General features: G+C 41.6%; 2 protein-coding genes across 2 annotated transcripts; one reads left to right on the top strand and one right to left on the bottom strand.

The window, feature by feature from the left end:
- Positions 1–3,507: 3,507 nt before the first annotated feature.
- On the top strand, positions 3,508–6,179 carry LOC136459098 (uncharacterized protein At4g15545-like). Its single transcript, XM_066459002.1, has 10 exons — positions 3,508–3,929; positions 4,090–4,155; positions 4,282–4,335; positions 4,602–4,665; positions 4,762–4,836; positions 4,946–5,194; positions 5,297–5,342; positions 5,636–5,714; positions 5,812–5,826; positions 5,954–6,179. Exons 1-10 carry the CDS (start codon positions 3,528–3,530, stop codon positions 6,029–6,031), a joined length of 1,128 nt encoding a protein of 375 aa, XP_066315099.1. The 5' UTR covers positions 3,508–3,527; the 3' UTR covers positions 6,032–6,179.
- Positions 6,180–6,537: 358 nt separating this feature from the next.
- LOC136459097 (uncharacterized) lies at positions 6,538–11,645 on the bottom strand. The gene is made up of 9 exons (XM_066459001.1): positions 11,444–11,645; positions 9,848–10,009; positions 8,637–8,725; positions 8,413–8,548; positions 8,238–8,312; positions 7,810–7,931; positions 7,656–7,731; positions 7,248–7,307; positions 6,538–7,136 (listed from the first exon to the last, which is right to left on the bottom strand). Exons 2-9 carry the CDS (start codon positions 9,986–9,988, stop codon positions 7,008–7,010), a joined length of 828 nt encoding a protein of 275 aa, XP_066315098.1. The 5' UTR covers positions 9,989–10,009; positions 11,444–11,645; the 3' UTR covers positions 6,538–7,007.
- Positions 11,646–12,743: the final 1,098 nt, after the last annotated feature.

Raw genomic sequence — 12,743 nt, 5'->3', positions numbered from 1 at the left:
ATAGATAATTTCCTCACAGACATAATACTCAATTTTGAGTTTACAAAACCTCACAGCTTGGAAAATATGCTCTAGCTACTTTTCAGGTTGTGTTGGTGCAATACTATAAAAATAAGATGCATCCATAGTATACTACTGAATTTTGAAGTGCTCCATTCCTATTAATATCTGTTGTTGAGGAAAACCAAACAAATTAAAAAGTTCAGTTACATAATTGCAATTAGCAATAATAAAATTTGCAAGTATCAGACACTGCAATTGTAGTTCTGAGCACATGCAATATATTGGTGTTGAACCATTTGCCTCCTATTTTCTCGTTTTATACTAGTTGAGGTATATATTATGCAAGTATACACTATTTTTGTTGCAACACAGTTCAGAGTTTTGTTAATTGTTGATTGTCATTTGTGCCAGCACAAGAACACTTTTGTCATTGTCCTTTCATAGAAAAGAATTGTTTTTATGATCTGTGCCAACACATTTTAGTTATTTGTCTTTGTCCTTCTATAGATAAAAATTGTAATATGTTTATTGTGGTTTATGCCAACACAAAAAATATTTTTGTCCTTGTTTTCTATAGAAAAATTGTTATTTGTGGTTTGTGTCAATATATTTTAGTTTTTTTGTCTTTGTCATACTATAGCTAAATTGTAATCTATTTGTTATGTTTTTGTGCCAGCACAGACAACAAAGACACCTGCTCACCTTCTCGAACCACGCATCCTTGTCAAACAGAGTTCCTCTGTGGCTCCGTACCAAGGATAGGATACCAGGGCGATTTTATGCAGGCTGTTGGAGCTCTCATAGAGTAGCTCTGAGGACACCGTCTGGTGTGTGGTTGCTCTCTCTTTGAACATATGTCTTCTTCATCTGTATCCGATCTCCTTTTCTAATGTGGGTTCAATTTGCTCGATTGGTTTAATTCTCTAGCGTTAGGAGGGAATAGAGCTAGAGATTGGTGTTGTGCTCTAGCATTATGTCTAGTTATGGTCCTTTTTGTGGCTGACATGTACTATAGTGGTGCATGAACTTGGTAATTTTTTTCATCTTGTCTTCGCAATCTCTGGGCCTGTTTCCTCTTTTTGTTGTTGGCATAAGCACATGTCGCCCGTTGATATTTCATTGTCGAAGAAACTTGCAGTATTGAAGCTTGTTCTCAAAACAAAACAAATACTTCTGCCATTACAGCTGTGGAGGAGCACAAGTGCCTGAACTCAGAGTTGTGGCATGCCTATGCCAGCCCGCTTTGTTTCCTTGCCCGCTTTGACCCGTTGCTGCTATTTTTCTACTTTTTGGAGCTGTTGCTCCCTTTTTTTCTTTCTATTTTTTGGTGCTGATTGCTGCTTTTGCTTGCTGCTACTGATGTTTGCTAATGCCTCTCTCTCTCCGTGTGGTTGTGGTTGTTGCTACTGATGTTTGCTGATGCCTCTCTTCCTTAATTGCTTCTTGTGAGTTCATTGATGTTGGATAATCATCATATCTACTTGTTGTGACATACATATTATTCTGCTTCATAAAAAAGCAAGCAGTTGAGTACTTATATAGCTTTTTATCAGATTCTTCTTCTTTTTCATTGCATCATTGAATTGTGTTTCTTATCTCAAGTAGTTGATCAAACTCGACTGATGCTTGTATTAGTTGCATAAGGGAAGCAATTGAAACCTGCAAGAAAATGAAGAAGCCATTAGTTCTCATTTATTTATTATCTGTGTCAACTGTTTTGAATTAGGAGTAATTTTACATCATTGTTGCTTTCTTCTTGATGAATCATTTCCTCATAATTCTGAATCTGATATTGTGCCTCTGACATTTCTTGCTGTCTTGTTCTTCTTTCTAGATTCATGTTCTGTTATAACATCTAGATTTCATGTTTTGATAGTTAGAAGGTTTCTCATCATTACATATTTCATTCATCTAACACACACAAGGAGATTGGATTCAAATGATCGGTGTACTAACCTTGACTGTTGAGGTTTGTGGTTCATCTTCGATTCGATCTCTGTCCCTTTGCCCTGCTTTGCGTGTACAAGTTGCATGAGCCGAATCTTTAAATTGTATACATGTACAGTATAATTGTATTAGCAGTAAGTACAAGTTGCACTATGTCAAATAGTGTAATTTCCTTATTTTTGTTCTGTAATTTAATTACAATAGTAATATAGCAAATGCATAAGAGATATATTTGTAATTTTAGTTAAGGATTGGTTGAGGATTGCTGAGTGGTGTGGCTATGCTTGTCTTGTGCAGGAACAATACAACAGTCCCAGCAACAGCTTGGCTGCTGTTTTCAGTTTGGCCCTGAGTTCTAGAAGCTACTGCTCTGCATCTTTGATTTCCCTAAGGAGTTGTTTGTTTGGTTTTCAGGTGTGCACCAGTACCTTAGTTGCAATTTTCCATCTCTTATGCAACTAGAGCTAGCTAGCTATTAAGTTCTCTGATGAACAGGAACAAGATTTAGATTGACTTGTTGATGTGCTTGGCTACCACTAATTGCAGCCTTCTTTAAAAACGTGTGCTACCTTGTGCTAAAACATATGGTTTCTTCTCTCTTAAAAATCATGTGTTATGCAAGCAACCAACAACCATGTGCTAGCTTATGCTAAAACATATGTTTTCCCTCTGTTATAAATTGTGTGTTTTGTAGCTAGCAAACAACCATGTGCTACCTTTTGTTAAAACACATGGTTGTTGAGTAGACAGACTAAAAAAAATACCAATGTTATGGTATGAAATAAACACCGTTTACGTCATATATATTTTATGGTAAGCATATTTATAGAGATACAAATATCGATACTACTTTTTTTATAAATTTAGTTAAACTTAAAAGTAGTTTACTTATAAAATAAGATATAGACCATGTTCGTTTCGCTGAAATTTGGCTGCTGCTACTAATTTGATGTGAAAGGAAAACACCGTTCCTTCGCTGAAAAGTACTGTAGTGCTGAAAAACAGGGCGATACATTTATTTTAGAGTGAGTACTCCCTCCGTCTAAGAAAGAATATAATTCTAGTCGTGTTTTAGTATATATTATAAGTTTGATCAATTATAGATATAAAATAACTAATATTTATGATATCAAATAAATACTATTATATTAATTACGAAATGTATTTTTGAGCCATAAATATAATCACCATTCACTGCAAATTTGGTGAAACGAGAACCATTTTAACTTGCACTCTTCCGTAGATGGAGGGAGTATCTAACAAAAACTTTTGCCGCCATGTCTCCGTGCTGATCCACGACAAATCGCTTGCCAGGTGGTCCGCGAAGAACTGAGTGGATGGGTGGAGATGGCTGCACTGCACACCGCTCAGCACTGGAATTTGTTAATCGGAGAGGAGCACCGAGCACTCGGCGGCTCGGCCAGCGTCGCCTCGTCGACCCAAGGTGGCACAAAGCCGAAGGGATAGACAAGGACAACTCTCTTTGTACGTGCGGCGCGTAGTATTCAAATGCACGCAAAGCAACCCCGCCACCGCCACTCGTCGCGCCCCCACAGTCCACGGCCCGGGCTCTCCCGATGATAAACCACCGTGGCTCCCAGCTTCGGATCTCGCCACCCGCATCACCACCACCACTAGCACGCTCTCCGCCTCCAACGACGCAGACCCCTACGCCCACGGCCTCGGCCACTGCTGCACAGCCTTCACCGGGGCCCGAGCCCGCGCCGGTGGCGGAGCTGCCGGACGCCATCGCGGCCGCGCTGCCGCCGGACCCGTACGAGCAGCTGGAGGTGGCGCGCAAGATCACGGCCGTGGCCGTGGCGTCCCGGGCCTCGCGCCTCGAGCTCGAGGCCGCGCGGCTACGGCAGAGGCTGGCCGACAGGGACCGCCTCGCCGCCGAGCTCGCCGACAGAGCCGCCAAGCTCGAGCTGGCACTCCGCGACGCCGACGCGCGACTCCGCGGCGCGCTCGACGACAACGTAAGAGTTCGTATCATTCTCCACCTCGCGCTCTCGCCTGGCTGCTGGCATTTGCTTCGAATTCTGTTGCTTTTTTGGCGGTGCCTTGGCGTCTTGCCTGCTTACTGTTACTGATGACCGGTGGCTGATTTGGATTTTGCGATTGCTGGCGTCGGCGAAGGCCAAGGTCAAGGAGCGGGACTCGCTCGCGCAGACGTCCAAGAAGCTGGCCAGGGACCTCGCCAAGGTGATTGCCTTTTGTGATGTGATCAACATCAGTGTACTTCAGCTAGTCAGCTGTAAGCTCACATTAGTTCTTTGTTTCTTCCTCTCTCTCTCTCTCTTTTTTCTATTTCTTTTAACTGACATGCAGCTGGAAACCTTCAAACGGCATCTGATGCAATCGCTGGGCGATGACAATTCCCAAGTAAGTTGATCCTCCTCTCTGCAGTCCATTGAGCACTTTGGACAATTTTAGGTGTCAACAACTCAACATATTGCTTAGCAGTCATCACCAAATGCGGGCATCTCACTCGTATGACAGTGATGCTTTGTAATCCCTGCTATCCACTTAATGACATACATGCATAAGCGTGTTCACGAAAAAAACATATTGGTTTGTGCTAACTGCTAAGCAGTAGGGCAAAGATCATTTTCATTGCCGATGTCCTCATGTTCCGTGCCCCTTAACAGATTCAGGAAACAGTAGACATAAGAACCTGCGAGCAATCGGTGGCAAAAGCGAATTCCTGGAAAGGTACTGTCTGTCCCTTGCACAACGTCTCGTCTACTTGCGGTTGCACTGTCTTACCACTCTGTTTTGTACATCTCTGCATCCTTTTCCTTTCTGAAGATGGACTAGAGAACAGCCATCCAGCATCCTCTCTATCCGACGAATCCAACGAAGCCGAAAGCATAAATGAGGAAGGTAAGATATGTGACCATGACATGCATCTTCACAATCTTGCAAGTCTTTTTCAATCATAGCTTCTGATGCTCCTTTGGCCTGTCTGTGTCCTGTACGCTTTCTTCGAGCATAACGAGGCCATTTGAGCAGAAACTGACCATCACGCACATCACTCCACGCCTCACCTCGGATCCTGCGACGAAGCTGAGAACCGCCGCAACAACATCCCCGAGAAGGTACTCCACGGCGGTGTCGCCCAAACTAGCGTCCGGCGCCACCTCGCCGCGATTGGAGGGCCACATGGCGATGTCGCCATGGCTGCCCTCCAGCAAGATGTCCTCTGCAGCCAACTCGCCTCCTCGTGGACACTCTACCTCAGGTAGTGCTTGTGAGTTGTGAGAGCATTCAGATCCTTAGTGGCACACGAGGCAATCCATTAACATTTTTTCCCCTGACATTTTCTCGACGAACTCTGAATCAGGACGCGGTACAAGAGTAGATGGCAAAGAGTTCTTTCGTCAAGCAAGGTATGCTTGTCCCCAGGCTTGCCCTGGTATATATCCAGTACTTCGTAGAAAAATACCATAACTAGTTGAGAGCCCGTTTGGCCGGGCTCTGAGCAATTCCGGCTCCTCTTACTCCTCTCCTGTAGTGACACTGTTCATCAGAGCCATTTTTCTCTCTCCTCCTTTCCTCTCTCACTGACAGCGCCGGAACCGAAGAAGCTCGTTTTTTTTTCTCCTCCGGCTTCAGCTCCTATGCGCTACAGTGTGGGCCAGAGCCGGCGGGAGCCCGGCGCGCCCTGAATTCACATCCCCAGAAGTCGCCTGTCATACGAACAATTTGCGGCTTTTCTTGCCAATATCAAGGAGTTCAACGCCCATAGGCAATCTCGAGAGGTGGGAAGCTTTTGACCCAAGTTTCAGTTTTCAAAAGATTTTGTTCACAACTTCAGGCGCCGAATTGTTGATATTCGCGTACACTGTTGTGCTGCAGGAGACCCTGAGGAAGGCGGGAGACCCTGAGGAAGGCGGATGAGCGGCCTGTTCGGCAGGTCGTAAACGATCGTGGATTATAAATTAGAATAGTATTTTTCTCTCACACCAAACCAGGCAGCAGTAAATAATCCACGATCCAGCCTAGCCAGCCGAACAGGGCAGAAAACAAGGACCTCTTGAGGTCGTTCCAAGGGCTGCTTAGCCGCAGCCTATCGTAGTAAAAAAAAGAGAAGTGCTTGGCAATCCTATCTATTGCTACTCGTTACGGTTGTTCATGATTCATGAACAGGGCAGTCAGCAGGTATACACTTTGTGTAGAATAAAACGATGTGGACCATACTAAGACGTGCAGATTGCACTATAAAAATTGCATACTAGGATGCATCAAAATCAGGTAGTAAGTAAATCTTCTTTCTGCTCCAAATTTTGCCTGAAAAGAGTGAACATTTCCAGGTATAAACACTGGACACCACCAAATCAATACAAGCTGGACCGATCAAACCAAACACAGTAGAAACGCTAGAGGACAACCTACATCAAACAAAAAGATCAAAAGAATCTAAATTCAAACAGCCATTGCATGCTTTCATTTCTCTCCTTGTGACCGCTTAACTCACCTGCACAACGACAATTACCAGAGTTGGCAATCTGGGTCCCGTTCGCTTCACTGAAAAAACAAGCCAAAACACTATTCCGACTGATTTATTACGACAGAAAAACACTGTTCCAGCTGAAAAGTGCGGATTATAAGACAAGCGAACAGAGCCATGGCGCATGAAGAATTTAACACCTGGATATGAAGTACTGCTTGCAACTCTATTTGTACGGATAGAGAATGCATCCGACACAATTCTGAAGTCAGAACGGTAAGAACTGCATAACCTGTAGTTAAAAGCGGCGAATTTCAACCTTCCTAGGTCTATATAAGACTAACTAAACTGTTAAGGTGTAGAAGCATCCAATCCACAGGGAAAAAAAACATCCTCCACCATAACCAGACGGCCTTATGTACAAGGCAGAGCATCCAGGGAAAAATTGAGCTGTGTTTAGCATATTTCAGGATCATGTACAAGGGCTTCAGCTTGTGCTACAAGCTGCACTGACGGCTTTACTCGGGAAGTGCATGTAACTGTAAAGTGGCTGTACGAAAAGATGGCTGTCGATGTCCTTGAGCTTGTGTTACCATTCTTCTTTTCACTGCCTCTTGGCTAGCGTCTTTTTAAGGCCTCTCAAGATCTTCGCAAACCACATTATGTTCATGACAAACAGTATTGTGGGCACAGAAAATACCAGAATGCAGCTAAAGGTATGCATCTGCTTGACCTGTCAAAATAGAATATACAAGATAAGTTTATTGTCAAACAGATTTAGCTTCAAAATCATCAGTGAGATATTGATGTGTACCCTAGTTTTTATGTGACAAGAGAAAAATACCTGATCATAGTGGAAGTAGATGTGGTAAAACAAGTAGACGAACAAAATTATCCGTGCCACCTGCATGAAGCAATTGGCTCTCCACAATTAGAGAGAAAATAATAGAAAGTCACTAAGCAGTACAAGAACGACTGGCACTGATTAGGACAAATCAATTAAACACAGCTACCAGTTGTTAGCATTCATATTTATAATTGAAAATAATCATACTGAAGCACAAAGCGAAATGGGAATGAGAAATGTATATAAAATATCCTCCAGCCTCATATAGACCAAGAGAGATGGGAAATGTTTAGTGAAGTATAGATACACAGCATTATATTAAAGCATATTAGAATATTCTATGACAAATAGCAGATAATGTGTTCTTCATAACTTGCAGCATGAAATTACATTGTAGTAACATACCAGCCATGCAACAAACATCGTAACACCATTGACAACATAGGCCTTGGATTTTTTCATTCCAGCGGTATCAAGGAACCTTGATGACAGAACAGGTCAGATACATTGAAGTAATAAGATGATTAAAAAAACAGTGCACATTCATTTCATCAGATACCATCGGAGGTTGATTCCAGGTGTGGTTGTTTCAGAGATGAGACACATGTATGTGTACAACTGTCCTTCCCCAGAATACATAGCAAAGACTACAGAAATAAGCGACAGCATATGGTGAAGGACCTGAAAATGTATGTTGTTACCGTAAGGTGCAGTCAAAATGTGACAACTTGTAGTAATATGATTCAACAAAGCATATATCTCTAGCTTAAGTAAGTTAAAGTAATAGGTTTTACCAGATACTTTCATTATACCATATTTTCATAGTTTTTGCCAACACACAAGGGTGGTGCGTATTAGTACTCAAAGTTGATTTAGTAGACTATGGCATGCTAAATCAACATGTATTTATATACAAACGGGGTAGAAACTGAAAGCAAGGAGATATATAAATGAAAAATATGTTAGTGATCTGATATATTCACTTACATACTCCATACCACCAAGAGAAGGATAAGCCCAGAATATCATAGCAAGGTCAGCGATGAAATACCCAACAGAAACCTGGACAAATTAAAATTCAGTTCATATGAGGCAAAAAGAGACAAAACTAAATGATAACATAGACTTTCTTGAATGGGAATGAAATATTAACATCTTTTACCCCCAGAGTGAAAATGGATAGATTTGAACTCCGAAAAGTTACTGGTCCATCCAGCTGATCAGAGAATAGGTTGGAGAAGAATACCAGGTACACTGACATGACGGTGATGAATATCGCATGGATAGTGGACATGCCCCTGAACAAGTAAACAGTGGATGTTGAACATAAATTCTGATAGAAGTAACGCGAAATTGGGCATAGATTTTGCAACTAGACTGTTTAACCTGTTGTTCCACTCAAGCTTTTGGGTTTTTGTAAGTGAACCATAACCCTTGTAGTACAATAAGCTGATTATACTTGTTATGTCATAAGCCTGAGAAAACAAAACATAAAGTTAGCCTTGGGTAGAACTTCAGCCTGTTCGGCTGGTGCTGATACGATCGTATACGATCGTGGATTATTACTGCTGGCTGGTTTGGTGTGAGAGAAAAATACTGTTCTGGCTGAAAATTTACGATCGTTTACGACCAAGCGAACAGGCTGTTCAAAACAGAACTAACTAGAGTTCTGGAATCCTGGCACGTAGGAATTAATCACAACAAATCCATGCAACAGTTTTAAGGCTGGCACAGTAACAGACAAAATTATTGTTTGTGTGTTGTTACCTACTGATATCGCAGCACACTTGCTAATTTGCTAAGGATAACTACACCGAATGTTGTCCAAGTTTGCAATACTTCAAGCACTTTTTCAGAAACATTTAATGATTCAATCCAGCTAATTTTCTAAGGCACCCTGAAGTCAGCTGAGTTATCCAAAAAAAATACTAAAGTGACACTGGGCCTAATAAATGAACTAACAGAGATTAAACAAATGAGTCACAAATATCTCGGTGCGGGTGTGGTGGGCGTTGTTTGTGTTTTGTCCTCACATTTCTTGTTCTTAATGCAATGATAAGCTGTGTATTCAAGAAAAAAAAGTTTTAGCTACCATTCTGCCAAACAGTTTTGTTAAAATGGGGTAATTAATAAGATCCATTCATGTTAATTTATGTAAACACAAAACGTACTTATCTTCAAAGGTGTTCATTAATATTAACTTACCATGAATTCAGCTAAATCACAACAATTCATAATAAACCAGATGTTATAAGTCCAAGCAAACTGTTGAAACTATTTTACAACAGTAATTTGGAAATTTACCACAATTGGCATCTACAATCATAGTCAAAATCACAAATAATTTCAACTTTGAACCAATCTCGGATACACCGATGATCTAATTTCCTTCCATCTATAAGTTTTGTTTACTTCTAATCTCCTCCATAGTTCTATGTTTACCTATAGCAACTTCCTTCTAAAAAAGGAACTACTAAACTTACAGCGATGCTTTGCTCCCACTTAAATACAAACATGAGACAGAGCATATATTAATTTGAAGGAAGTCTGATCATAAAATGTCAAAGTGTCAACAGATAGGAGGAGGCAAATGGTACCATCTTGCACATCAGGATCCCACCAAGTACAGCAGTGTATGAAACATACGAATCTGCAAGAAGGTACTCCTTAACAAGCGATTCTGCTTTGTACTTGTAGGCCTTAGCTGCCAGCACTGAAGTCGTGGACAGGTCCATCATCTGGTATCTAGACTCAACAACCTAGTGAAAGAGACAAGTCAGATAATGAAGCACACCGTTCAACCATAGAGCATAAGCACAATAAATGGCGACCACCAAATGTCAACAACAACTTGCCCAAATGAATGTAAAAAAGCCCTAAGAAATGGGCCATTACGATACAATAATTAAATAATCATCCATGAAACGTACAACGGATGTTATAAATGTGTCATGTGAAATCATACAGATCCCACAATTAAATGTGTAATGGGAAACCATGTGGATATGGCAACCTAACTTGACAATCAGCTAGACAAGTATGGATGTTTTAAATCTGACAATGAAGCCACATACACTTTTCTCTTATCTTATGCTTCCTGTTTGATAATAGCAAATAGGACCACACCTCAAATACTGAAACTAAACTAACTAGTTAAGAGTGCAAATAACACGAAAAAATACTGAAAAAGGGATATGATCCATTTCATTAAGAATGAGTTATTTCACAGTTTAACAAAATCGAATAAGATATTTTTCACCCCACAAGTGCCCAAGCATGAATCCTGAACACTTGATTGACTATCATTCCGCTAAACATAAGGGTCCAAGTATATACCGGAGAATCCATCAGATACAAAACAACTGATAAACAACTAATGTATCTGGAGTCATTTGAATGCTAGTAAGAACATCACCAAACACATAACATGTTTCACCTTACAAACAATCGCTACAAACAACATGATCAACAATGATTAATTTCGAAGATACCAAACAATTTGTGATGTTCCCCTGTCACAAGGAATGAACTATGAGGACAAAAACACTGCAGCTTATTGGCCTTTTAACCACACAAGGGAATCTAAGCACCCATAAGGAACCACGAAAACGACGAATAAAGATATCTGGAGGAGGAAAAAGGTGCGCAAGGGGGAGAACTTTTCGCGGCAGAATCCAACCAGCCAGCGAGGGAAAACAGCACAAGAAAAAACCTCCCGCACATTGCGACCAATCGGATATGGAATCGATTCCCAGAAGGGTCACAGAGATCAAATAAAAAGGAAACAACGGCCGAAGCATCCCGTCGCTTGTGCGGTAAGCCGGTAACCAACCAGCGTCCCGACACGGGGAGGAAGAACACAAGGAACCGTAACCCCCCTCTGCATTGCGTGCAGGACCAAGACGCGATCGATGGCCGAAAACCCCATCAGAATCGAACCCAAAGCGCGCCGAAACAGAAAAGCACATGACGGCCACAACCGCCTCCCCTCCCGCCCCGTCCTGGCCATGGCACCACCACCCCACCCCAGAGCAAGCAAAACCGAGATCACAACCTACCCCAACCCACCTCGAAGCCGCGGGAAGCTACGGCACGATACCTATGGCTCGCAGGATCAATCAAACACCGGAGAAATCAATAAGCGCAAGCATCGGGCCTGGGTCGGGATAGGAGGAGCATCAAGCATTAGTTACCTCGCGCGGCGGGGCCGTGGCGGGGCGGGCGCCTGCGTTGGCGCAAGCAAGCCGGGACGGGGTGGGTTGGGTTGCGTTGCGTCGGGTTGGGACTTGGGATCGGTGACCGCCTGCCCGGGCTATATATTTCGCTTCCACGAGACCACGACGTGTTGTCGCCTCGCCTGTTGCGAGACGGAAGGGGAGGAAGGGGACGAGTGGAATGGAGAAGAAGGGGACTGGAATAATAATGGCTAATTACGAGCGGCGCCTTGTCTTGACATGAAAGAAAAGAAATATTGTACTCGTGCCAGTAACAGATCAAGAATAGATTGAAAAAAAAAAAATGGACTGGGGGTGGAATAGAAGATAATGATATACTCCGTATCGTATATAATGATTTATAAATTATATAAACATATGTGAGCGTATAATTATTTAAATTTAAACTATTTCCATCATGATACTGCAAATCACCTTAGGCTATGATCTTAATTAGAACATCTACCTCTTTTATTATATGTTCATGTGCTCTTTCTAGGTAATAAAAAAACTAATAGAAGATATACTCTGTATCGTAATTATTGGACTAGAACAACTGATATGGAGGGCGTGCGGAAGTGTCTTTTCATACCTTTTGATTTGACTACCAGGTACTCAATTATTTCCATCATGATAAAAATCAAACCTCTTTTATAGTTATATGTTCATGTGCTCTTTCTGGGTAATAAAAAACTAAGACATTTTTTGTCCGCCATGTTTCTTTTATCATGGTTACAATAATGGTTTACTGTAGATCATCTTAGACCAATTACTAAGATTACTAAGATACAATGATTTTCCTAAGGTCCTGTTTGGATTCATTATCTACTAATAGTTAGCTGGCTGATAGCTCATATCTAATATTAGCTTGCTAAGTACCAGTTACCTATTAGCTTGAGGGTGTTTGGATACACAGTTAATGAAAATGCTCCTTATAAGATAACTATTAGCTATTATTATCCGATTTGATCCAACTAGTGAAATAATTATTATCTAGAGATCTAACTAATAATTAGCTATTTTATTAACCACACCAGGTTTGGATTCAAAAGGGATAACAGAACTATAATCTATAGGAATCCAAACAGGACTTAAGATTCGATGGTTGCTTTTATTTACCCAGTTCTTGGAAGATATATGGTCCTGTTAGGCTGTTACCTTATGCCAATGGTAATTTTGTACTGCCTATGTTCACGAGTTTTACTCACGCAGAATGTTGCAGGCCAGAGAGAGTTATGCATATGTATGCGATCGCCTAACCTGTCGAGCCGTCAAACTT

The sequence above is a fragment of the Miscanthus floridulus genome, chromosome 6 (assembly GCF_019320115.1).
Source record: "Miscanthus floridulus cultivar M001 chromosome 6, ASM1932011v1, whole genome shotgun sequence".
Classification (NCBI taxonomy): Eukaryota; Viridiplantae; Streptophyta; class Magnoliopsida; order Poales; family Poaceae; genus Miscanthus; species Miscanthus floridulus.
This window is presented reverse-complemented; position numbering and strand designations above follow the sequence as displayed.

Coding starts and splice junctions, on each gene's coding strand:
- LOC136459098 (XM_066459002.1), top strand. CDS start 3,528: ATGATAAACCACCGTGGCTCCCAGCTTCGGATCTCGCCACCCGCATCA. Junction 4,336..4,601: donor TGGGCGATGACAATTCCCAA/GTAAGTTGATCC, acceptor GCCCCTTAACAG/ATTCAGGAAACAGTAGACAT. Junction 4,837..4,945: donor CGAAAGCATAAATGAGGAAG/GTAAGATATGTG, acceptor TTTCTTCGAGCA/TAACGAGGCCATTTGAGCAG.
- LOC136459097 (XM_066459001.1), bottom strand. CDS start 9,988: ATGATGGACCTGTCCACGACTTCAGTGCTGGCAGCTAAGGCCTACAAG. Junction 8,726..9,847: donor GGATCCTGATGTGCAAGATG/GTACCATTTGCC, acceptor TTGTTTTCTCAG/GCTTATGACATAACAAGTAT. Junction 8,313..8,412: donor TATCCATTTTCACTCTGGGG/GTAAAAGATGTT, acceptor TAATTTGTCCAG/GTTTCTGTTGGGTATTTCAT.